The following is a 26,836-nucleotide window of genomic DNA, read 5'->3' as shown; positions in this document are numbered from 1 at the left end:
TTTATGTATCGAGGATGTAAGGTTTAATCTAGAAGTGGTAGTTAATACATGTATATTAATTTCTGGATATTGAATGTGCTTTTAGTTTAGAAGGAATGTCTTGAGGAACCTAAGCTTCCACTTGGAACAAAGCTTCCAAATGTCATTCTCCATTAGAAACTGCCATGTGGGAAAAAACAGAAGGTTCTCTCTCTTATTTTTCTGACATTTTTGTTGTGGTATAAACTTAGTGTACTACACTATGTCTCAACTAAAAAAATAGAGAAATAGTTCCTTTTTCACATTCACACTAGTGAGGCAAGAAGGTTGAAAAATGCTTAAAACTCAGCAAGACTTCGATATGGATGAATAACAAAGTACACAGTAAGAAAAGGCTTGTCAGAAATCCCTCGTGTGTTCCTTGAGATGGGCATCATATGCTGGAGGTAAGATCAGAAGAACATGGGCTACAGTGAATTCCCATGCCACCAATTGCCTTTATCTCTTACATCAAACTAATTTGATCCAATAAAAGAAACCTCTTTTTCCAGACCTTTTGACCAACCAATACAACCACAGTCTACTGGAAGTCACATAGTTTATCATAATTCTTAAATTTTTCCAAACTTTTAGTTATCATTTCCAAACTTTTAGTTATCATTTTCCAAACTTTTTGTTATCATTTACGGTTAGATTTTTTAGCTACTGCACACAACTATTACTTTTTAGTATAGAATACCTACATGGACATTCCCATAGATGGGCAAAATTTTACAAGTAGTGAACACCAATTTGATTCCAAACAATTGTGGTATTCATGACATAGAAGTATGGGACTACAAAGAAGCAATATGGCATACTAGCATGTTTTCTTTTCTGAGGTGAAGTCCTACTTTTGTTTTATATGGAAACATTTTTTTTCAATTAACAGGTCAAAATAAACAAGAAAGCTGACTTCTCTTGTTGCCTGTTGGCCAGCAAATATTCTGTAGCATTGATTCACCTTATTCTGTAATAGCAAATGTAACCCTCTCCTAAGAAACATCTGTGCCCGATTTCTTCCACAAATGTGGCAGTCTTCAATTTGTTGGCTACTAATCAAATGCAAACTGAAACATCTGTGCACCAGACACTTTAAGCTACATATACTATCACTGCCTGAAAAAGCACACCAATTACAGGGCTGAAGGCAGAAATCTCCCATACTTGAAAACACTATGTCCTTAAGAAACACTACATTTCCCCATCACTTCTTTTGAATTGTCCTTAATTTTACCTAAGCAACTGTGTCAGATTTCCAGAGTAGAAACCTCAACATTAATACAATTCCATTTTTTTGGAACTGCATTTTTAAAATTGTGCCATAATGTCATTTTGGCAACAATTTATTTCTCAGTTTACTGCAAAGGAATAGGGAAATATATTCCCTAAATTTACAATAAAATGTAACACAGAGCAATTCCTATACTCAGTTGCCCTACACTTGCCTTAATCCTGGGCTCCAACATGACACATTAAAAGGTATTAAGAAACTTGGAGCTGGGCAAATATTACAATAGATTGAGGAGAAAGGTATGTGTAACTGAGCTACAGTCTATATTACTTATAATGGGAACATTTAGTGACCTTGGGCTAGTCACAGCTTTTCGGAGCTCTCTCAGCCCCACCCACCTCACAGGGTGTTTGTTGTGAGGGAGGAAGGACAAGGAGATTGTAAGATCCTTTGAGTCTCCTACAGGAGAGAAAGGGGGGATATAAATCCAAACTCTTCTTCTTCTTCTAAACTGAGGACCTCAGATTCTCCCTTTAAATCCATGCCAAAGGGGGTGGATTTAAAAGGAGAATCTGGGGAAATTTGGTGGGTGCCTGCTGTCAGGGGTGCAATTGTTAAACTAGAAGCACCAAACTTTCAGGGTATCTTTAAGAGACTCTCCTGATGATACCTGCCAGGTTTGGTGAAGTTTGGTTCAGGGTGTCCAAAGTTATGGACCCTCAAAGATGTAGCCCCCATCTTCTATTAGCTCCCATTGGAAACAATGGAGGATGGGGGCACCCCCTTTGGGAGTCCATAACTTTGGACCCCCTGAACCAAACCTCACCAAACACGGGTAGTATCATCAAGAGAGTCCCCCAAACAATCCCTAAAAGTTTGGTTTTGCTAGTCAAAAAACCACTAAAATGTTTTTAAAACCCACAAACAGAGGGGCGGAGCTTCGGACATGAATTGGGGGGTTGAACCCAAGAACCCCCCTTACCTATGTCCTTGTTATTTCCATTTTACCTTTTCAATAATTTCCTGAAGTAGGTTAGGTTGAGTGTATGTGACTGGTCCAAGGTCACATATGACAAAGTCAGGATTCAAACCTAGGTCTTCCAGATCCCCTTCTAACACTCTGACACATCACACTGACTTGGGGGTGATGAAGTCTACACTTTGCATCATGATTTTATTTAATAGTTTTTCTGAAACTTAGGTTTTTTTCACTTGAGTCATATACAACTAATCTTGCCACCAAATGCTACATTTTTGTCTTTAAATTCCACACTTACGCTCCTCCTCTGGTTCCAGAAACTTTTACCCTTCATTTTTCCTCAGTTGTTTTTTCCAGACACTTTTACTGCAATGTTTTTTCTATCTGTTTCCAAGCCAAATTTTTTTATGATTGTGATCACATTAAAATTATCTTTATTTCTCTGCCCCACCGAACACCTGACCTATCTAGTCATGTCTTCTTTTGCTTGATATTGGATGGAGGGGGTAGACAACCATCCTTTCTTCCTCTATGGGGGCCTGATAATTTTTTAGACTTCTGTTGACTAAAAGATGGGCGTTGTGCCCTAAACTCACTTGAACGGGTGAAACAGGACTGATGCTGTTATTGAGGAAAGTACAGAGTATATGTAGATCTATACTGGGATGTTGACTGACCAGTAATACCAAGAGATGTAACTGCAGCGGCCTCTTTTTAAAGTGTGTGGATGATACAATCTGTTTTGGATTGTATAGATTTGCCCCAACAAAGGGAAGATTCTTCAACCTTAACTTTGTATCCTGTGCCAATGCAGACAATCTTAACCATGCATGTCTGTGAAAGCAAATGAGTGAAGCCATTGTTTTTGAGGCTGTATTGGTTACATACCTCACCAGATTCACCTGATGGTGACCAATCCTTGACACTTCAGCATACATGACCTTGGCCATCACTCTGCACTCAACGGGAAGGTGTTCAAATAGCTTTACTGTCTTGTCCCACAAGTAAACTTGGCACTTCCCTATTACATTTTGGAAGCTGGCAATCCTCATGCTCAAGGCTCCCTGCAAATAGATTTTTCTCCACAGCAGGTCAAGCTTTCAGCCCTTTTTATCTTGGGAGGAGTTATGGGAGCCTGGTTTATAGCATGAAGGGAGGGCCTGGACACCATCAAATTGGGCAGCAGGTGCTTAAATAGGAACCCACAACCTGGTTCCTGGATTTATAAATGCTCTGTTTTTTGGGTAGACCCCCCCCCCCCCGCCACAGAGGCTTAGTCTGGTTATTATTTGCTATGTCCAGAAAAGCCTTTAACATTGGAAGAGCCACCAGGTTCTTGCTAGAAGAGTACAGGCTGTCCACTGCAGAGTCAGCCAACCTATGCGATGGGATGACCAGAGTAAAATTCAATGCTTTGGGCATATGAATTATCTGCTCTGAGTACACGGAGGGAGAAATTACCAGTGCTTAGCCAAAGTCATCCTCTGGAGATACGTTCAAAGCCCTATCAGTGTCCTCAACTGAGGAACTCCTAAGGTCCATTGAAATGCAATCTGGTGAGATGCAATCAGAATCAGGCAAATACCTGTCATCACGGCATCTGGAAGGATCTCGACGTTGTGATGAAGAGTAGTGTTGACAACGGCTGGCGACTCTTGGGCCCTTTCCGCATGGGCCATTTACAGCAACCCAGGGACGGCAAAAACGCCGTCCCTGGGCAGCTGTTCGCACAGGAGGCACTGCTGAATTGCAGCAGCGCCGTCCTGGCCACCCAGGAGTGGCGTGAAGCCGCTCCTAATAACCTCGCTTGTTGAGCGAGCTTATTTTAAAAAGCCGTTTTCCCATCGGTGCGGTGCGAACTTACCTCTTACCTCCACTTACCTCGTCCTCCAGCATGCTCTGGAGGCCGTCAGGGATCCGCCCTCCCGGAGTCGGAGGGCAGCGTGGGCGGGTCCCTGACGGCCTCCAGAGTGATGCTGGAGGATGAGGTGAGTGGGGGGGACACAGAAGAGGCGGCTCCGTGCGAAGCCACCTCTTCTGCGCCGGCTTCTGCGGGGCCACTCAGAAGCTTCTGTGCAAATGCCCCCCCCTCCACCGGCATAATTTCTGCTGGTGGAGAGGTGCCCTTTCTGCACAGCGGCCTTGGTGTCGAGGACTGGAGGACATTGGACTTCAATGACAACAATAAGAGCTAGTCAAACTCTGGCATCGAGGTCTGACAAAGAGGTTTTCATGGTGACATTGATGGAGGCTGATCGGTTCCCAGAATTGAGGCAACATTCAGCCCCGAGGGCTTTCAGTCACACAGTGCTCCTGGCTGTGACCAGGGGTCAACAATGATCGTCTGGAAATGGATTGAAGAGATCTGCTCCTGCTACAACTATGAAGGGGTAAAATGATGGGATGTATAGCCAACGTCCACAATATTTCCAGGAGGAAGTATTACAGTGCCCGACATGGTACTGAGAGCCTCTGGAATCCGATCTATGATGGGAAGATTCTCTGGATACCTGACAGGGTGAGTCTCAATAACCTCCCATGAGTAGAGCTGTCATCTTCATCCCCACAACATGTACTGATGGGGAGTTATGAGACCTTTCTTCTCCTTCATCCACTTGAGGGGTAGGGCGCGCTACCGATCTAAGTGAGGATCAACTCTGGGATAATCAATGGCAATGACTGATCTAACAAGCTACAAAGAGTCAGAATCTCATTGACCACCCAATGAAGTTGAATTAGTGTTGAGTAGATTCAGCACTGGAACATGAAAGTGGCTGATGACTTTGATATCTCAGCGCCATACAGTCTTGGCTTCATCACTGACAGTGCCAGCCAACCAATCCCACCATCATGGGGAATCATCCCTCAAACAAGGTCTCTTCTTCATAACCAGAGGTCCTCTCCTCAATGGTAGGGACTTCCAGCTCATCCACAACATCAGAATGGGATGATGAGTTACTGAGTCAACTGGTCAATCTGTGAGAAGTGTCCTTGTTTGAAGGAAGAGAAGGTGACAACCAGGACTGAAGCCCCTTAGTGAACTGACAATTTCCTGAATGAAGATCTGGACACTAACTTCTGGATTTGCAGTGAGTGGAATGTTCCCTCTCTGCAGGTTTGATCTTTGATAAAAACAACAGGGTCAAAGTTCTGCCAGCTTGCCCAGAAGTGGATGCTAGGTGGTCAGAGATAAAACAATTGAGGAGGTCTTAGATGATTTACCCCCAGATTGGATGAGAACATCCAGCACCAAGGAGCACTTGACAAAATAGCCTTCAGTCTCGACGCCCTGACAAGGCGAGCCTTTACGGTGAGAAGGGAGCAGATCTTACAAGAGGTTGGGATATGCTCTTCATAAGAGGCAATCAGAATTGTCAATATTCTTGGCCATCTTTGCACCGCACTTGGAACATTTTTATATAGAGCTCACCCTTCTTTTCCATCTTGAAGATGAGAAAGAACATGAAGAACTAGGCAGACAAACAGGAGCAATTGCTAAGAATGCCCTCTTAATGCTTGGACAAAAAGAGAACTGAGGGGATTGCTCCCTCCCCCGTCACTCTCATGACCTCTTCGGGAAATCTTCCTGCCCACAGCTCGAAGGGGAAGGAAAAACTCTCTTGATACAGAAATGCCTGATGCCTATTCTTCTCTGCAGGAGGCCTACACTTGTGTAGTCCCATGTGGAACTGCAGATAAGACCACAAAGGTGTACAAATAATAACCATTGCCAGAAGCAGCTCAGCACTGAAACAGCAAATATATTTTTCTAGGCAGAGGAAAAACAATAGCCAGATTACACATTAAAAATCAATTTTAACAATTTGCTTTAAAAAATTATGAATATTGGGAGAAATCTTGTGGTTGTATAAAATAAAGGAATTCAGTTACAAATCCATAGCGTTCATGAAGCAAATCCAGTCTATAGCAATAGAAATTACTTGCAAAAATATTTATCTAGGGATCAGTCTATGATATTTCTATCATTAATCAACCCTTATTCAAATATATTTTAGAACAGTCTCCTTTACCTTTTCCATTTTTTAAAACAGTGGCTGAAAGGGTGCCAAATGCCCAGAGAAAAAAAATCCTTTCCTTTTAATGGAGGTGTAATGGAATGTTATTTACTAAATATTATTGACCTATGCTATGAAGAGTTTCAGTTGACTGTTTCTATATATTAAGCCTAATCAGTTTCTTTTAAACCAGTAGCAAACATGATTAATATTGATTTCTGGTTAGCTCTAGAGATTCACAGTTTTTCAAAGCAGTCCCTTTATTCCTGTTAGTAGCAGTTTTACATGCTGAATAATAGCCACTAATTCTATGTCAATGCCTTGAGGTTAGCATTTTTAGTTTTAAGGAACGTTATGTTCTCAATAAAATACTATAACTTTTATTAAAGCCAAAATCTGGCATACAGCTCATTTCACAGCCTGATCTTATGACACCCTATAGCTGTCTTCAGATGTTCGCGGACGCACACGCACGCAGGCACGCAGGCACGCAGGCACATATACTTAGTTTATCATTATGCAAGTGTTATGTATCATGAAGAGGAGGCCGCTCAGAAGCTGCATAACCTGTAAGAACTTTACTTTAATCACAGAGATACAGGGAAGCATTAAATTGAACTGGAAAGTAAAACTGCTCTTGCTAAGAGACTGAATTCCAGTATGGGAAGCCAGGAGGGCCTGCACTACATACAGAGTCAGACTTGGCAGTTCTTGGATTTTCCAGCTCCATTTCCCCCCATCAGAGATAGAAGATTTTCTGGGTCACCACAAATCAAAGTTTATTCTGACATCCAAACCAGACATGAGGATTAAATAATGTTTGAAACCCAACTTGTAGGCAGGAGAACAAATCATAGTTTGTGTTCTGGAAATCATGACAACTGTTATTTGTTGCAAACTAAAAAGATGTCAATCCCTATCTTTAAAACCCAGTCCTAGAGAATCAACAACTATGATCAATAAATGTTGAGAATCCTACAGTTTGACAGGGCTATTCTTAGTATCTACTGTCAAAAGTGTAAACATCAAAAGTCTTCTAAAGACAATGACTCCGGTTCTAGAGCAATAGATTTGGATGGGTCCTTCAACAAATGGAAGTTTTAGTAGAAGAGGAAGTACTCTTGCCAGCAAAGACTATGGAGTGCACATCAATTCATATGATCTAAACTCGTGGGTTAGACCTCACAATCTATCAGCAGAAGGGACTGACAGATGTGCATTTTCCCAAATTTTTCCATCCCATTAGCATTTCTTTCTGACCTTGTAGGGTTGCCAATTCTGGGTTGGGAAATTCCTGAAGATTTGGGGTGGGGGGAGGCCCAGGGAAGGGGAGGCATCTCAGCAAAGTATGATGTCATACAGTCCATTCTTCAAAGCAGCCATTTTCTCCAGGGAAACTGATCTGTGTTGTCTGGAGATCAGTTGTAATTCTAGGACATCTCCAGGCCCTACCTGGAGGCTGGCAACCCAATTGATGGCTTTGTGATCTAACAGCCATGCAGATCAGAAGGCTGCAATTGGGCAGGAGACAAAATTGCCTCATCTCTCATATAAGCACAGCTTCATTGATGGAAGAAAGGGAAAAAGCAATCTCATGCACTCTCCCTTCTCTATTGGAGCCAAATAAGGCAAGTTCAAAATCCAGGAATTAATGTCCCCATGGTTGGATAGACCAGCTGGAGATAGAGGAACAACACATAAAATATCTGCAAACCTTGATTCAATAAATTGTGTGGGATATAGAACTACTTTTTGAACATATAATTACTATAGAAAAGTTATTAATTTGTAGGATACACTTACCGTGTTGTATGTCTTTCATCTCCAAATGCAAACTGGATATCAAAATTCCTACAGTTTGAGATCTCTTTCCATCCAGCAGTTTGATAATCTGAAATTAAATAGGGTATTTGAATTTGTTCAAATAAATGTTAACAGTGTATTAATTATAACATTCACATTTCTAAATTAAATGTCACTGACACAACAGTGGCTGTTTTTTCTCTTTCTCTGTCAAGACAAAATGGTAACACTTGTGGTGTAGCACCCACGGGACGGGGTGTGTGACACCCGAGGTGCACCCTGGTGCAGGGGCATGGTGGGGGCATGGCGTTCCAGGGTGTGGAAGGGCGGAGCAGGCAGCGCCCCGGCAGGGTGCACATGCACCCCAGGCGCAGTTTCCTCTCACTCTGCCCCAGCACTAGTTTAATCTGTTTTGGGAAAGGGACATAACAAGAATAGTCATATTGCTATGGGAAAAGCATACAGTAAGTATAACGTAAACTTATATAGTAAGTATATAGTACGTATAACTTAAACTGATTTATTTTTATGACACTGATATTAGTTTATAACACAAGGAAATGAAACTTATAGGCATTATGCAGCCACCAGTTTCCATGGGGAAGATTTAAGCATATGGTCAATGAGACTTTAAACTACTTAACTTTGCCTGTATCTTGCCCAATTTTCATTTTAACTAGCATACTAAGTGTACAGTCAGTCCTCTTAGATTTCAAACAACATAAACTTTCAAAATAAAATAAAATCTATAAATTTCTTAATTCTGTTATAAACAGGGTTTTTAAAAAAATTACTATGAAATAAAGACTAGTTAAACAGAATTTATCATGGACATTTTTGAAGTAATACATGTTATTTGATGAACTTGGCAGCAGATTAACTTCTAATAGGGATAATTATAGGCTTAAGTAGGGTGCAATTTGTATAGAATTCACTGACCTCCATGATGACCCTTTTCAGGGTTAAATTCATAGGCTGTCATAAACCCTATTAGGCATGCCTAGTTTGAGGTAAAACCTTTCCAGATTATACCTCATACAGGCAATATGACATTTGAAACCATCACACTGTGATTCCTCTGAAAATTGTAGGTATGATCTGAAGATATGATCAGGTTAGCTTACATAACTCCCACATACTTCATTTCAAACTGCAAATACCTTGAATATTACATAATTTTAAAACAGCAAAGGTTGACTTCAGAACAAAATGAAAGGTTGACTTCAGAGCAAAATGAGCTTTATGATTATAGCCTTTAATGCAAAGAAGTACATATGGTCACCATTATAAACGACCAGACTCGGCCCTTGCTACCTGCAAAGGCTGAACTAAAAAGAAATGGTGTTGCCGCATAACTGAAATCTAATATATATCTCATTGGATACAAAGATGGTTATCAAAGAAAAGAAAAGAAAAGAAAAGAAAAGAAAAGCCACCTGAGACACACTGGTAAATAGGTGCACTTATCAGGGATATATGATTTATCATCACAAATTCTCATGGATCTCTCCTGAAAATACACCAACAGTCTACATCTTATGATCAGCTGTACACCTCATTCAATTTTTTGCCTCAGATTTGAAAAGTCAATGCTTGTAACTGCTAGTACAACATGCTTAGAAAGAGGGAAGTCATTTTTCCAGCGGTTCTGATATTCTCAGATTATAGTTAATTTTGCAAATAATAGAAAGAAGAAAAATATGGATGCAATTAAAATTACATAGTTGGTTGTGGTGGGTTTTCCGGGCTGTGTGGCCATGGTCTGGTAGATCTTGTTCCTAATGTTTCGCCTGCATCTGTGGCTGACATCTTCAGAGGTGTATCACAGAGAGAGGTCTGTTACACACTGTGTCTGAATTTCGTCTGTGATACACCTCTGAAGATGCCAGCCACAGATGCAGGCAAAATGTTAAGAACAAGATCTAGCAGACCACGGTCACACAGTCCGGAAAACCCACCACAACCAGTTGAATTCAGCCATGAAAGCCTTCAAAAATTACATAGCTTTTAATTTTGGTGACTTTAAGGGGAGCTATAGGCTTTTGCTTTATTCTCTCACTAAAATCAATGGGAGAAAAGTAGTTAAGTTTGGCTCAACGGTGCCAACATTTTCAAAGTTTGTTTTTTAATTTGAAAAACACGTAAGATGCTTTACTTCCAAGGATACAAAATAGATGCAATCTCAAGAACATTTTCCTGGGAGAAGATCCACTGAATAAAATGGGACCTACGTTAGGATAGTTCTGCTTAAGCTTGCTCTCTAAGCCATTAAATCAAGACTCTATGACATGTACAGTTTAATAAAGCATATTTTTTTGCTACCTTGGAATCACAAAAAAACAGAGGACTGTGAAGCACCTTGCAGATGGACTGCATTAGTGGATCTGTCTGTACCAGAAAGAAAGATGCATTTTGCATACCGATGACAGAAGTATGTAAGCAGTTAACTTGCTAGCTCTTGCTAGCTAATGCTAATGATCTGCCAGCTGGCAGAGAACATCTAAGCAATGAACATGGCAGCCAACTGTCTGTCTCTTCTCTGGTTACTAAATATATAACAGAAAAGGATGGAGCATCTCCTGACCTTGTGACAAGAATGTAAATACTGTTTTCCCAGACTTTCTTTTTCCTTGGTGAAAACATGGGGATTGTCACACACTGTGCCAGCCTTAGATGTTTAAGCATATGAAGAGAGAATTAAAAATAACATTCCTTTGTCCATTCGTATGCTGTAAACTAGAGCTCTTTTTTTAAAAAAAAAAAGCTTGAATCATGGAAGTGGAAGTTGGAAATAACAAAATGGTTCCTTCTCTGGAGTTTTCTACATAAAGTTTACCACACGTCATGATAGGCCCATTTCCAAACTCAATCTCAGTGTGGCTTGTGGGCTCTAGATAAACTGAATCAGCATGTCTAACAATAAGTATCAAAATAGAGGGACCCCTATTAGGAAATAAGGGACAATCATGGCTCTTGGGGGTTAGAAACTATACACCTCAATTAAATTAAATATTTATTGCAAAACAAGAGTTGCCTTAAGGAAATCACCAGGAGCCATGATTTCATAACTTTAAAATGGGTTGGCTAACAGCATGCAGAAAACCCCATGGGTGCTACTGTGAGAAACTGTTCATACAATGGGTTTATAACAAGCATCTTTTGAGGAAGGACCTATAAGCAGTGTGTGTGTGTATATATATATTAATATATTCATACACATACACACACAGTAATCTATATATATATATAAAAAGCGAATCATGAGTTTGTTACTCATGCCCTAACACGGAAACGGCTGGACAGATCGCCCCAAATTTTCACATGACGTCCCTCCCTGTTGTGGGCAGGTAATCAGAACTTCAAATCACTGAAACGTCTTTTTCCTGGTGCACCAGGCAATGAAGCTGTCACCCTTAGAATGTTCGTGCAGCATGTCTGTGCCCTGAGGGGTTGGTATGCCCTTACAATGTTTGCGCAGATGGGCAGAGATGAGCACTGAAAACAATAAATAGGTAATACTGTCAGGTAATACGAGTGGAATTGAAACACATACACACTTTGCCATGTGAGACATCAGGTGGGATTCCCCCCCTCACACGCAGGTAACTTTCACTCTCTGTGCCTCACCCACTGCTACCACATAACACACATCCAGCTCATCCTCACACACCTCACTCTGCCCTCCCTCACATCCAACCACCACTTACCCACTTCCTCACCCATATTCGCCACAACTTTCTTTTACTAAAAGCGAGCTGGAGTTTGCCTTTTTCTTCTAAGAAAATCCGTGGGATGGGGGCGAACAAACACTACTGGCTCCACTTCTTTTGCACATGGCCCTTTAAGAACCCAGGGAGTTGGCCTCAATCTGAGCACCTCGCCACCCTGCCTCTGCTGCCTGACTGGGATAGCCTCCTTGCCCCAGTTCTGCCTTACCCAAGCCAGGACTGTGCATGTCAACCAGCCTCATGGACAGTGGGATTCACACTCTGGACAGTTCCATTGTGGAATGGGAAGGGTTATCTTATACTAAAAAAAACAAGACACCGCCAAATAACAATGTGAATTGAAAAGGGAAAGAGGGATTCCATTTGACCACCCCAAAAGGCTATGCAGCGGATCATTGGACCTGCATGGACATCTGTGTGGGTTGCGGACTGTGATGAGAAGGACAATTGCCACAGCAATATATATATTGTATATATGTATATATATGTGTATGTGTATATGTGTGTGTGTGTGTGTGTGTGTGTGTGTATAGATAGATAGATAGATAGATAGATAGATAGATAGATATAGATAGATATAGATAGATAGATATATAGATAGATATAGATAGATATAGATAGATATAGATTCACCTCTCAGATTATATATATATATATAATCACCCAACCCCCAGCAAGCCCTTCCCTACTTGCCCTCACCCCCAGCCCTATATATATTAATACAAGCTTAATGAAATAGTTCCGAGACAAGTTTCATTGAACTCAGTGAGTCTTCCATTCAAAGTAAATAATACATACATACATACATACATGCATACATGCATACATGCATACATACATACTTGGGAGAGATTGGCAATACTGTATTGTAAAGGTCAGTGAAATTTCATAGAGATCCTGAGTTGTAAATGCTATTGAGACTAATAAACAGACCTTATTAACGTCACTAGGTTTTACTCATGTGCAAATAAATAAAGGATTAGGACATGATTACAAAAACCTAACCCAAAATTATGAAACCAGATTTTGAAAGAAGAGAAATGATGCAATTTTCAGTATCTCACAATTACAAAGTAAGCAAAACACCTGATGACAGATATATCTTCTTTTAAAAATGCTCCTCATTCAAAATATTGACACTCATTGCAAATGAGAACATGTGCTAATAATTACATGAAGCCAGTTAGAGATAATGGACAACAGAAAAGTCATTATCTTTAATGTTATTCACAGTCTTTGATATGATAATCATTGCACTAAAGAGCCCAAAATGATTGATGGAGTCTTATTTAGATCATGCAGATGACACAAATTACCTGACATTTAGCCCTTTTCCTTGTAGGAGGGAAACATAATGGCACCAACTTGAGGGCATATGGTAATTTAATAAACTTGTTCTGATGTATGCTACATGTCTGAATATAGTTGTTCTCTATCATGAAGTTAGCAGAGCTTATGATCTGGTGTAACACCAGTATTTCTCATAGCAAACATGTTCAATATAAATGGCAGACAAGAATCCTCAACCACCCTGTCTGGAAGGCCTATTGGCCGAGATTATCAGATATATATGTATAGGTGTTTATTGCTAAAGATAACAATATCCCACCAGTGTACCATGACACACTTGGCAGCTGGAGCCATTCTAAGTATTACATATTGTATTTTAAAGTGTCATTTTTCAAAGTCTGCATCTAGAGTACAGACTGTTCTTATAAGAGAAACAGACTGAGAATTCAGATGAAGTGTGGTGAGCACCTGACACTACCAGAAAAGGAGGCAATTGACACACCTCCAGGAACCTCCTTTGATGTACCAAAGGAACCTGGATCAGCTTTCTTACCCACAGATACAGCCCTTTCCTTCCAACTCAGTCTTGGACCCAGAACCCTCCACTCCAGAGGTCACTGTAGCATCTGAGTTGTAGGTAGCACCTGAACCACCACCCCATCAGAGTGCTTGGGGCTGTGACCTGGAATGGCACATTTAGGAGCCAGTAGCCTCTCCTGGAAGGGTGGGTCTTGCATATTCATGGTCATGCCCTGGGTGCCATTTTATTTATGTATTTATTTTATTTATTGTTTCGTCTTATATACCGCCCAATCCCCGAAGGGCTCCGGGCGGTGAACAACAAAAGTTCAGAGACAAGCAGGAGCAAATCACACATACAATATAAATACATAGGCTCCATCTCATGTCAACAATAAAATAATTTAAAACCAGCGAAAGCAAATTAATACATAAAAACAGGTGTCCAACCTCAAATTTAAAACCTACCCCCAAAAGAGGGGGGGACGGTAGGCCCCTCAATATGAGGGAACCCTGATGTAACAGCCCCGAAGACGAGGGGCAATAAAGAGCAGTAGGGGGCACCACATCAGCGGCCGGGCACTCCAAAGGCCCGGTGGAACAACACAGTCTTGCAGGCCCTGCGGAACTCACCCAGGTCCCGCAGGGCCCGGACAGCTGGAGGAAGGGTGTTCCACCAGGCCGGGGCCAGTGCTGTAAAAGTCCTGGCCCGCGTGGAGGCCAGCCGCATCATCGAGGGGCCAGGGATCACCAGCAAGTTGGCCTCTGCTGATCGCAGAGGCCGAGTGGGGACATATGGGGTGATGCGGTCCCGAAGGTACGAGGGTCCCAGGCCGCGCAAGGCCTTAAAGGTCAGAACCCACACCTTGAAGATGATTCGGAATTCGACCGGAAGCCAGTGCAGCTGGCGCAACACAGGCTGAATGTGTTCTCTGAAGGCGCCTCCTGTGAGCAACCGAGCCGCCGCATGTTGGACCAGCTTTAACTTCCGAATCAAACGCAAGGGAAGGCCCGCGTAAAGCGAGTTACAATAGTCTAACCTGGAGGTGACCGTTGCATGGATCACAGTGGCGAGGTCCGCTTGGGAGAGGAAGGGGGCCAGCCGCCGGGCCTGTCGGAGATGGAAAAACGCAGTCCGGGTTGTAAGGGCCACCTGGGTCTCCATTGAAAGAGACGAATCCAGGTGGACCCCCAGACTGCGGACGGAGGAGGTCGGCGCCAATGAAACCCCCTCCCACACCGGCGGCTGGAAATCCCCAGCCCCTCCTTCGCGGCCTAGCCAGAGGATCTCTGTCTTCGATGGATTCAGTTGCAGCCTGCTCTGCTTCAACCAACCAGCTACCGCCTCCAAACAATGCTGGAGAGCCGCAGGGGCGGCAACCGCTCCCCCCTCCATCAACAGAATGAGCTGAGTGTCATCAGCATACTGATGACAGATCAGCCCAAAGCTCCGTACCAGCTGAGCAAGTGGTCGCATATAGATGTTAAATAATAGCGGGGATAACAATGCCCCCTGAGGTACTCCGCAATGAAGCGGGCACCTCCGGGAGGCTTCATCCCCGCACCACACTTGCTGGCTCCGGCCCCGGAGAAACGAGGCAATCCACTGAAGGACAGTGCCCCGCACCCCGGAGACGGCCAGGCGGTGGGTCAAAAGGTCGTGGTCGACCATATCAAACGCTGCGGTAAGATCTAACAAAACCAGCAGCGCCGATCCGCCTCGGTCAAGCTGTATACGGAGCGCATCTGTGATGGCGACAAGAGCAGTCTTCGTCCCATGCCCAGCACGGAAGCCGGACTGGAAGGGATCGAAAGCCGATGTGTCATCCAGGAAACCCTGAAGCTGCTCCAGCACCACTCTCTCAATTACCTTCCCCAGAAACGAAAGATTCGAGACGGGGCGGTAATTGGCCAGATCACTCGGATCTAACGATGGTCTTTTTAAGAGTGGGCAGACTACTGCCTCCTTCAACCCATCCGGAAAGACTCCTTGCTCAAGAGAGCCATTGATGATATTCAACAGATGGGGTCGTAGCTCCGCCCGGCAGGCTTTTATAAGCCAGGAGGGGCACAGATCCAGAGGACAGGTAGTAGGTCTAACAGCAGCCAAGGCCCTGTCAGCAGCGGCATCGGAGAGCAGGGAGAACTGGGCCAAACTAGGACCCGAAGACGGGGCCTGGTACACTGCCTTAACCCATGCAGGTTTATGGAAGTAACTCTGGATTTCAATTAAGTCTGCTTCTATGTAGATGAGGTGAAAAGTTCAAGGAATCTTCTGTTAATCATTATACTTCTTCCAACAGATACACACTTCAAAAATTGTTATATATCTTACCAGTAATAAAGTGCTAAGGAATGGAATTTCTGACAATTAACCCTCCACCAATAAGGGAGGGGGCCTCACAGAGCCCTGCTCCCTTATTGGAGAAGTGTTCGTTGCCAGACATTCCATCCCCGCTCTGTCGCCCTCTCCCAACCCCCAGCAAGCCCTTCCCTACCTGCCCTCACCCCCAGCCCTATCTAGGCCTGCTGTATTTCTTACCCTACAGCAGGCTTTACTGCTAGTTTAACATAATATGTGTCAATATACGTAAAAAGTGGCTAAACAATACACTTTTGAATACATGCATATATATACACCAATAATCTAGTGTATTTGAAAGGCTCCTTCTCTATTCTAAAATGAATTTTTAAACGCATAACTATGTAGCAGTTTTTTGTAGAGTTATTTTTATCCCCTACCGAAAAATGGAGATATCTTTCAGGTTATGAGAAGAAATGCACATGACACTGTTAACCTAAGAATAAAATAACATGATACTTTTATTTTATTTCTTGTAAAAAAATTAAACAACATAATATGTCAAACGAAATGTCGAAATAAGATACATCACTGTGTTACTGTGTACTTAAGCTCCTAACAAGTTTGCCAGCCCCCCTCTGGAAGCAAGGGATCCCCTGTTTTAATGCTGTGCCCCCGGGGTTGTTCAGCCAGCCAGTGGAGGAATTTAGGGCAGCAAAAGTAGTCTAAGGTCTTCAGCAGTTGAAACGCGATGATGTTATTTCCTGTGTGCACTGGAAGTGATGTCATTGCATTGCCAATGATTGCAGAGATCTCTGGTACTTGGGCAAAACTCTATGGTAAAATGGCTTCTACCATAGGGTTTTGCAACAATATGAGAGCGTTTCCATGGTCACTGGTATGGTCAATGTCTCTTCCAGTACACATTGGAATTTACATACCTGCTTGCTGCCCCCCACTCCCCACCTCCAGTTGCCAGGAAGTATCTGGCCACTCTAGCTCCCAAGCACTGCCTTAGACAGGCCATCAGGAAGCAAGGATAGTCCACACACAGGTCTTACCAGGTTCAGATGTTTAATATGCACAGAGCAAGGAACCCAGACAAGAAACAGAAACAGTAACAGAAAAGTCTTATTTGAAAAACCAATTAAACTTGGAGATCAAGAATTTATTTTCACCAGTAAAAATGTGTGAAGTTAGTTGGGCATGTTCCATTTTATAAAAAAAAAATTCCAGGCCATGATACAAAAATAAATCTCTGCATTTCAATTCAAAAATATATTTAAGACACATTGGTATTCAAGCACTTAGTCCTATCCTCAAAAGACTAACAGCCCCACCCAAAGGTTCGGGTGCCTGGATACAGTGCCACAGCCGTACCACCCCTCTGTTCCCAAGAGGGATTTCTGGTGGCATAGGGAGGAAAAGAAGGCAAAAAAAGTCTCCCTGCTGCTGGAAAGCCCCCACTGGGTTTAATGGACTTATGCCACCGAAAAGGAGATATAGAATAGCATCAGCTCCTTCCCTGGCCATACCCCTGCCCTTGCTATGCCACCTCAGTTGTCAGGGGGTACAAGGATGCTGGTGCAGTATTTAGTGCTGCATTTCACTGCCATAGAGGGCTGCAGTAGCTGCCTGCTGACAATTCCACCCCTCTGCCAGGGCAAGTGCCCCAGGGACAGCAAATTCGCTGGTGCAGCCCTGGGCCTTTCCCAATGATGGATTTTCCACATAGCCCTTTGCATGGGGCTGTAAATTAGCCACCTAAGTCATGTTTAGTACAATTCATGTCAAGTTTGCCCCCAATTATCTTAAGCTAAATACTTATTGACAGATTACTCCTGCATCCCCCACGGAGGATAAAATTGCAATAAAGAATACCTTTTTAGCTTTCGTTTTCTTTTCATAAGAATCTGATAAAGGTTTTTTCTTTTCCTGAGCTGTTTCTTTGGAGAATAAGAATTCAAATTCCCTAGTATCATGTATGTTGGGTTCTTCTAACGATTCCCAAAGAGTTGGTCCTACATTTCGGCTAAAATGAGAAAAGAAAAATCAAAACTGGTACACAACTACAGATTTTATTTACTTTGTATTTACATCAATATTTACCATAGGTACACTTAGACTAAATAAAGCACTATGCCTAAAACTGAGTACTTCTCTACAGTTATTGTATAATTTGTTTCTTACTTATTTTGTTATATAGATTATGTATCTCCAGACCATACAGAAACATTTGTGTAATTTGTGTCAAGTCTGGATCATGTTGATACAATTATGGCATTTTCTTTTTCCTTTTATCCCACTGTGTGAATTGTGCTGCTTTTGACTGTGGTACCCTGAATGCACAAAAATGGGAAATCAGGAAAAAATGTATAGGCAGGAAGCCAGAACAGCATATCCCATTATTTGCACTACCCACCATCCCAAGTGACTAGAAGTATTTTCCATGCTCTTTGAAATACAGCAATACTATAAACTCCATGAACTACCAATGAATGCTGAAAGGTGGGCTTTGAAATGATCTTGTCCTCTCCCCCCCCTCCAAGTTTCAGAAATAAATGTGTACTACATCAAAGGAAAATTTCACAATTAGAGTATAGTTGTATTGTAGGCTTTCACAGCCAGAATCACTGGGGTGTTGTGTGGTTTCTGGGCTGTATGGTCGTGTTCTAGTAGAATGTTCTCCTGACGTTTCGCCTGTATAGAGTATGGTTCTTTGGAGACTGTAAGCTAAGGAACAAAGTTCTCTCTTGGCTTCAGTAGGTGTTACTCACATGACATTTTATTCCTGCCTATCATTTCATATCATTTTTGTAGACCTGAGAGGGTAAAACTTGGACGACTGCTGAAATGCTAATGAGAAAGAAAACAAATAGTATTCATAAAATAATATCAGGCTTGGACTTGTTTTCTAAAGTGTAAATAGCTTCTAATGTAAAACTAATAAAAATGTTAATGAGGAAAACATTCTAAAATGCTTTCTGTTCCATGTTTTATATGTGGAATGAAACTTGAGTCTCCCTGGCACAATTATTGATGGGTGCACAAAAATGCTCAAGTTTGATACAAATGTGATTCCAGCAGCTCCTGGTGACAATGATTTTAAAGACTCATACTTAATCTCTGCCTTGGAATAACTTGTGTTGTTAGGAAAGATAACTTCACCTACCTGGTCCAGTATTTGGCGTTTGAGGGGGCCCAGCCAAATGCTTGTAAAAAGCTTACAAACAGAACATAGAAAATGAAGGCAACAGCTCTTTTAGCTCTTTATATCTTTAGCTCTTTATCCTTTTAGCTCTTTATATCTGTTCAAGTTTGGAAAGCTGCATATAGGTGTCTATAATGTATTAAAATGACAACATATTAGTCTTACCTGGAGTCTTTGATTTGTATTCTAGTCCAGTACAGTGACTTCATGGGACGGGTGGGTTCAACAGCAGGTTTTCGAGGACCTTGGTTTGATAACAAGCTACCAAAAGGTGGCGGCGGCGGCGGAGGAGGTAGTAGTTCCCCTCCTAGTGGAGGTGGCCCTGGTGGTGGAGGTGGTAGAAGGTGATGAGTCATTGAAGGTATAGGAAGTGGAGGTGGTGGTGGTGGAGAACTGATTTCGAAGCCTGATGCTGAAGGAATTGGACCATGTGGAGGAGGAGGAGGTGGTGGAGGTGGTGGAGGTGGTGGTGGTGGAAACTTTCCTGAGGCATGGCCTGAACTGCACGTTTCCTTATGATCAATTGAGGCAGAAATACTATTATTCAAGCAAGATATATTAAGCTTCTTAGGTATTGTTTGGTTACCCTTTACTGTCCGATTTTCATCTTCACTTGGCTTTATAAAAGTTTCCCTGTCCGTTTGTATGCATACATTTCTGTATGTCTTTGGTGTGTAGTCATCTTCAGTGGATACGCAGGCATCCTTTGCTTCCTCACTTCTCCTGTATAATATTTTCTCCAGTTCATTTTTAAAATTTGCGATGTCTTCCTCAAGCTTTGCAGTGGACAAAGCATGTTCTCCTCGAATGTGAAAGGCTTTGAGTTCAAACTCGGACTGTAAATGGATAATGAAAAGTTACTCTGTGAGAATTATAGTTACAATTGTTGTGAATTTTAACTATCATATTCTCTTAGTGTTTAATTTGAGCAGAGGTTATAATGAAATAATAGTATAATACAAGAAAAGTGGAAAAAACGAATACTAAGCTATGGTAGTTATAGAAATGTATATTTCGTTTTCCTTAAGAACCATTTGTATACTAGGTACTGTGACCCTAAAGACGCCCTCACTATTTTCTTGTTTAGGTCTGTTATACCCTTAGGTAGAATGGGCTTAATTATTTTTGTATGGTATTCCTTGGGAGGGAATACCTAACCTTTTATTAGCTAGCAGCACCTTTGTTTTCAGTTTGTTTTAGTTGTCTGTGGAAGGCTGAAGACAGCAATATCACAGACGTATAAGTTGTCAGAGACCCATAGCATTTTTGAGTAATCAAGTTCCAACAGACTGAAGGAAAACAGAGTCCAGATAGAGGACACCGTGGAGAACTTAGAAGAGGCACAAGCACAGCAGACTTTCTTAGAAGCAAGCAAGCAAGAATCAGTCCCTGCAAGCTCTTCAGGTAGTTTCAATGTCCAGTTGTTTCCAGCATCACAAGTATTCTTTATTAGTTAGACTTCATGGGAGGAGTTGAGGCCTAAATTTTCAATTCTATTAAACCCTTTTTTGAACTGCTGCTCATTTGTCTATGGTCAATTCCCCACTTCAAAAATGAAAGTAGATTCAAACCGGTTTGGTTAGATTTGGGACCTTTTGAGCACGGTTTCATGGTCCCCATTGCAGCTTCTGACCCCTTGTTCCCAGAAATGCTACAGCTACTCAGGAGTCCTTACTGTCAGTGGATCAAACGTGCGATCTGCTCAGGGGCTATCCTGATTGGTTGCTGCATTGTGCTGGGGCGGGATTTTTTTTATTTTCTAACTGATGGATCCACGTTTGTGTGAGCATGCACAGAACGACTCTACGTGGAGATGAAGAAACGGGTGATTAAAGCAAAGACCTGCTTCTGCGCACCTCTATGTATATGGATCCACATGGATATGACATGTAGCACAGCTTTGTATTGCCTTCTGTTCAGTCAATCAGTCAAAACTGGCCCTATGTAGCTTCATATCCATGTGGATCTCTGCTCTGCAAAAATTTTTAAAAGGCTGCACGCTCATCACGCACAGCCCATTGCATCCTGATTGGATGGAAGGCTCCACATCACTCGCAAGGGCGGGTAGTTCGAATCTAGATTCACATCCCCCCCCCAACTTCCCCTCCACTCCAGATTGATCACACGTTTTTTAAAAGGTCCACTTTCTTCCAGGTTCAAAAAAAATGTGCGGGGTGTGTGTGTGTGTGTGTGTGTGTGTGTGTGTGTGTGTGTGGCGAACCGATCCCCAAAGTAATTCACAATGGTTCGAAAAAGGGAAACAAAAGAAGCCAGCTATCAGCTCTGTTTTTTTCATGATCATGCTACATTTTTATTGACAACAGTGGCTCCTTCCACTCAACAGTGTCACTAAGTTTGCGTGCAAAAGGAATGAAACATTGCCCCAAAGTTTTTTCTGACTTAGGAGATAATAGGGTGAAACAACCTCACAGCATCAGGGACAACAATTCCCAGTTTTGTCCTCCATAGAAAATTCAGGCACAGTAATCAAAATAGTTTGTTGTGGGGAGTGAACAGTATGCTGTATGTTAACCCTTAGCCTCTCTCCACCCTCACTCAGGCATTCCATGTGTGGTTGCTAGATTTATTAATCAAATACAAGTTACAAAATACTATTGAAATTAGACTTCTCAATGGTAAATAAACTATTCAGTAACCAAATTCTCAGTGTCTTTGGCTTTTGATTTTAGACTTTGATTTGTATTTATACAAGCATGACATTGCACAATGTCATCAGCACTAAGTAATGACTTGCATATATACAATAGGCCTCAGAGATCAAACTTTGTAGACCAAATTACAGGAAATTCTTTTACTTGCACTGAAATAGAGTAAACTCAGCACCAGATGAATATGGGAATTCTGGTCTCTGAGTGTGGTATTTTACCTTATTTATACTTGTAAGTGTAATTTACTTATACGGAAAGAGTGGCAATATACATTTATTTTAAACATTTATTTTAAAAGTGCATATTTATGTAAAATAAAGTTTTATATTTATAGATTACTACACAGAATATGTTTTAATTAATATACAAAAATCCACCTTTTCTTACAATGATTCTTCTCATGTCCTATTGCATAAATCAGAATAACAAAATTAATTAACAGTGTGTGCTTACATTGAGAATAACACAAATTACTCTTTGATCCAAATCAATACCTAACCTTTCATCCAACTTCCTCACCCCTGCCCCTCCTGCTGAACAACCAACAAGCACAATTAGACCCATGAAGGTACAAATATTTATACAAACTTATTAAATAACTAGCTGAGCTCTAACAATCAGCTGGATGGTGGAATGACACGCTAACTATGCTTTATATGTAGTTCCTCAGCTAACAAGTAGCTTTGCCACTTACCATGGCCGTTTCCGCTTTGACCATTAACGGCTGACCTGGGGGGCGGTAAAACACCGCCCCAGGCATACGTCCTGGCGCCCGCTGCTGCAGCGCTGGCAGCTTGGCGACTGACTGCTCTTCCCTCCCCAGAGGCAAGGCCAGGTCAGGCATACAAACAACAACCTTTAAAGGGTTGTTGAAAACGCTGTCTCCGGTCCCGCTCCACTCCTGATTGTCGGTAAAATTAAGCCTGCTGGAAGTCGCGCCCCGCCCACACTGTCCTCCGATCTCCAGGGGTCGGAGGGCAGCGTCGAAGCGGGCTTTCTGGCTACCAGCAGGCGGCAACAGGCTATGAAGCCCGAGGGGCAAGAGGCGGCTCGTCGGACACGCCTGCCGATCTACCGTTCCTCCGGCCGCCTGCTCATGAGAGCGGGCTTAATACGCCCGCCAGAACTCTTGGCGTGAAGTATCCTAACGTCTTGAAACGCCATGTTACCATGTAGCTATATAACCATACAGCCATCATGATTTGCCTGTGTGATGCTGCCACAAAGCCAAATTCGAATGACGACAGAGTTTTGCAACCTCACTATACAGAGGCAAGCAATTTTTTTTCACCCCCCTCCCCCACTGCTGCAATTGGGGTCAGGTATGTATTTCATAAGGGACAACATTTTTCACAACATGTGCCACCTACATTTCTTTCAGCTTTATTCCACTTTTTCTAACAGCTTCAAAACATGGAATTGATATCCCAGTCAGGGATTTCAGGGATAAACATTCTCTTTCTCTAAGTATAAATTATCTGTTTCTGGTAAAATTTCTTCATATCTGGAAAAGGTGGGCCTCTGTACACTGGTCCACAAATCCTGAAGAAATGTTGGAAATGTTATTTCCATAGCAAAAAAGAAAAGTTTACTTATACAACAAATTGTTGTTGTTTTTTCTTTAAAGACAAGATTATCCTAGTACAAAGAATACATTTGTTTTAAATTTCAGCAACTACAACAAGAGGCTTAACAATCAAAGGATAGCTGGATGAAATAATACCTTATGCCAACTCCCTTCAAATTCAAAATTTCTTTCTTTAGACACCTCAGTCATCATAATGTGTTACATATGCTGCATCAATATTGTTTTCAAGGGCATGCATTTTGTATTTATTCCCAATGCACTAAACTGAGAGTAAGAAAACTGAAGACATGACACATGTAAAAATTCCCAGGGCACTAAAATATTTGTTTTCTTTAAGAGGTGTCTATGGAATCCAAATGTACATATAAATGGAGACATAATTTCACATAGTAATTGGAGCAACAGATCAACAGAAGGTATTAGAATCATGAATACACATCACATATGGAATTAACTGATTTAAATATTACATTTACAGAATAATTTTTGCAAGCATGCCTGCCCAATATCACCTAAATCTAAAAATACGGGTCCCTAGAATACATACAAAGGAGCCACAAAGTTATCTTTGATAGCAGAGTTTCACAAGTCATTATATTACACTGGTTATGAGAACCAAATTTGTATTTGTTCAAAGCATTGATCATCATTATTGAGCTAGAAATTCAGTTCCTCTTTTAAAAATTCAGATAGGAAACAACTGTATTTGTTAGCAGCAGAACCGGCACGTTTGATAGGCAGCACCTGTATTTTGTACTTGAGCGTTCAGAGAACAGACCAAACATTCAGGGCAAAGCAGCCCTAAAAAAGGGAATCCAAAACTGTGACACTGATATCTTTGTATCTAAATTGCCTCTTGTCCCTTTCTTCATTTGTTTAAAAATGGGGCCAGCCAGGGCAATAATCTAGGCTTCAGCAAATGTAAAATACCACCAGGCTTGCAGAAAAATATGTTTTTTTAAAATAAACAATGGAGGGCTAAATAATTCCCAAAATGATAAAAGTGATGTTGTACATTCACAGATGCTATTAAAAAAACTTTGGGTGGCATTTTGGAGTGCTCTGGAATCACAAAACTGTGCCCAATCATGTGGTGAATAAGAAAGAGGGGAAACTGACAGGGGGAAAGAAATAATGAAGGCTGCAAGTCAGGAAACCACTAAGAGGTCGGCACAAAAATGACAGTCGGTGGGGAAAGGGAAGAAAGCTAGGGTTGCTAAGTCTGGGTTGGAATATTCCTAAAGATTTGAGGGCAGAGTCTGGGAATGGTATAGTTTGGAAAAGAGAGGCAGCTCAGCAGGGATATGATGCCAAAGAGTTCACCCTCCAAAGGGGCCATTTTCTCCAGGGAGATCAGTTGTAATATGGCCACCTACTTCTGTCAGTTTTCTGACTGCAGCATTCTGTACTAATTGTACCTTCTGGACATTCATAAAAGGAAAACATCATGTACCGCACATTAATTTCAACCCTACTTTTTCTAGTTGCCTATTTTAGGCAACTTTTGCTGCTAGGTTACTCCTAGGCAAAACATTTTTATACATTATACAGATGCAGGAAGATGAAGTGATAGAAACAGCAACCCTGCCCAAAGTCTCATTATTTGGTATTGTCTTCCTTGACAGGCATGCTTTTGTTTGGCTGGAAAGAAATGGTTTTGGTGATTTATTAAGCAGCCTCAAATGGGGCTGAGTTGGCAAACCCATATAGTCCCAGGTCTGTGGAAATGCCAACATTTACTGAAGGAAATCTGGGTTGCTCTAAGTGTCGGTTCGTCACACTTCCATGGTTTCTAATCAAAAAGGAAGAACAGTAGTAATGCCACCAAGTTTGCAGATATCCAGAAGCATAAAGAAACCCCTCCATCTTTTAACACCCTTCTGAGTCAGTGTCGATCACTTCCCCATACTACTATTCACAGCAATGAGCAGCATTTAGATCTCTAATATAAATACATTTCACTGAGGAAAAAAGCAACTCAGAATTCTCAACTTTATTTCAAATATTCAGTGGGATGCAATTACAATGAAATTCTATCTTGAGAAAATGGCTGCAACTCAGTATTAATGAGCAGACTTCATGCATCATTAATCTTATTGCAGTGTGACAAGTTTTGTGTTCAAAAAGGGTGAAAAACTAAAAAAAAAAGTATGGCCAAAACAAGTTGCAGGAGAAGGTTCAATGAAATGGTGAAACCAGAGGTGTTGTGTGGCTCTAATAAGAAAACAGGGCAAACTTGAGAGTGAATTGTCTCTGATCTTGGAGAATGTTTTTGGACACCTAGCAGCTCTTTTATTGCTGTAGCTGATTAAAATGAAAAGCCTCACAACAAAAATGTTCTTTTTGATGAGGGTTTTTTTGCCATGAACTATAGACCTTATAGTCCAGTGGGACAGAAATCCTTTGATCCCCTGCAGTCACATAAATTCAAGGCCATAAAACAGCATTGGTTTTGATTTTATTAGTGTGGCTGATGCCAGACTTGTAGCATTGCCATACCTATAAGGCAACCTGTAATCTACCTCATAGTTTTTTCTGTCATGATCTTGGTGCATAAGAAAGAAAGAAAACTCAAGATTTAAGCCATCATTTTAAAAGTTGGCATCACAAAGAGTGTGTTTTTATCCAACATAATACACGCCAATGTTTTTTTAGACAGAATTCATCTACAGTAAACAACCCAAAGCATCCATGGAAACAAAACTATTTTGGCTTGGGTCTGGTTCAGTCAGACTGAAGGTGTTCCAGTTTAGTTCACATTCAGGCTAAAAAATGTTTAGCAACAAAGCTGAAATTAAAAAAGACACATCATTTTCTTGATCACCACTGTGCCACACCCTCTATGAATGTTGTTGGATCCTCTCCATCTTGGCTCTTGCCTAGGCAATGGGAAGCTGTTGTCCCCAGCACAGGCCAAAACTGTCTCCCAGTTAGCCTGATTGTAACAGTACTCCCTGTTTAATAAATATGTATACACTATGCCTTAGGACAAAAGTTAGAATGAAAAAGTTTTAACCACAACTTGTCTGAGGTCCTCCTGCAAAGAAATGCTGTTCTCACCCTACCCCCCATTAGTCTTTTCATCTTCACAATTTGCTACTTAAGATTTTCACTTGCCCTCTACTTTGCAGCCTTGAAGATAGTAACTACAGAAGTTTGGGAAAACTCTAAGTCCATGTAGATCTTCTCACAACCTGATTTTATATATTCACAAGCAGGTGACTCATGAGTAATAACTGAGGTTGTCCCCTGAAAATTTTTTGGCTCTGGTCATCACTCAGATGCTTGGGAAGAGAATCTAACAGGTGGACTGGATAGTAGAGAAGGAAGAAGCCCTTCAAAGTACCTCATCCTCAAGTCATTTGGGACATTAAAAGATAAGACACTCTGAACTGGGCCTGAAAGCAGACAAGCAACTACTGCAGATCTTTTAGCACAGGAGTGATATAATATCTGATTCAAGCCTCTGACAGTAATTT

The 26,836-nt window shown here is 41.6% G+C and overlaps 1 protein-coding gene across 2 annotated transcripts in view; it reads right to left on the bottom strand.

The window, feature by feature from the left end:
• FMN1 (formin 1) overlaps positions 1–26,836 on the bottom strand; it is a 185,885-nt gene that overhangs the window by 90,924 nt on the left and 68,125 nt on the right. For both annotated transcript variants that reach the window (XM_048486013.1, XM_048486012.1), the window contains 3 exons: positions 19,266–19,936; positions 17,771–17,921; positions 8,051–8,138 (listed from right to left, as the gene is read on the bottom strand). In XM_048486013.1, coding sequence (XP_048341970.1) covers positions 8,051–8,138; positions 17,771–17,921; positions 19,266–19,936 — 910 coding nt within the window. The remainder of the gene's footprint in view (positions 1–8,050; positions 8,139–17,770; positions 17,922–19,265; positions 19,937–26,836) is intronic.

The sequence above is a fragment of the Sphaerodactylus townsendi genome, linkage group LG02, assembly GCF_021028975.2.
Source record: "Sphaerodactylus townsendi isolate TG3544 linkage group LG02, MPM_Stown_v2.3, whole genome shotgun sequence".
In the NCBI taxonomy this organism is placed as follows: Eukaryota; Metazoa; Chordata; class Lepidosauria; order Squamata; family Sphaerodactylidae; genus Sphaerodactylus; species Sphaerodactylus townsendi.
The sequence above is the reverse complement of the archived record's forward strand: the minus strand, read 5'-3'. Positions and strand labels throughout refer to the sequence as shown.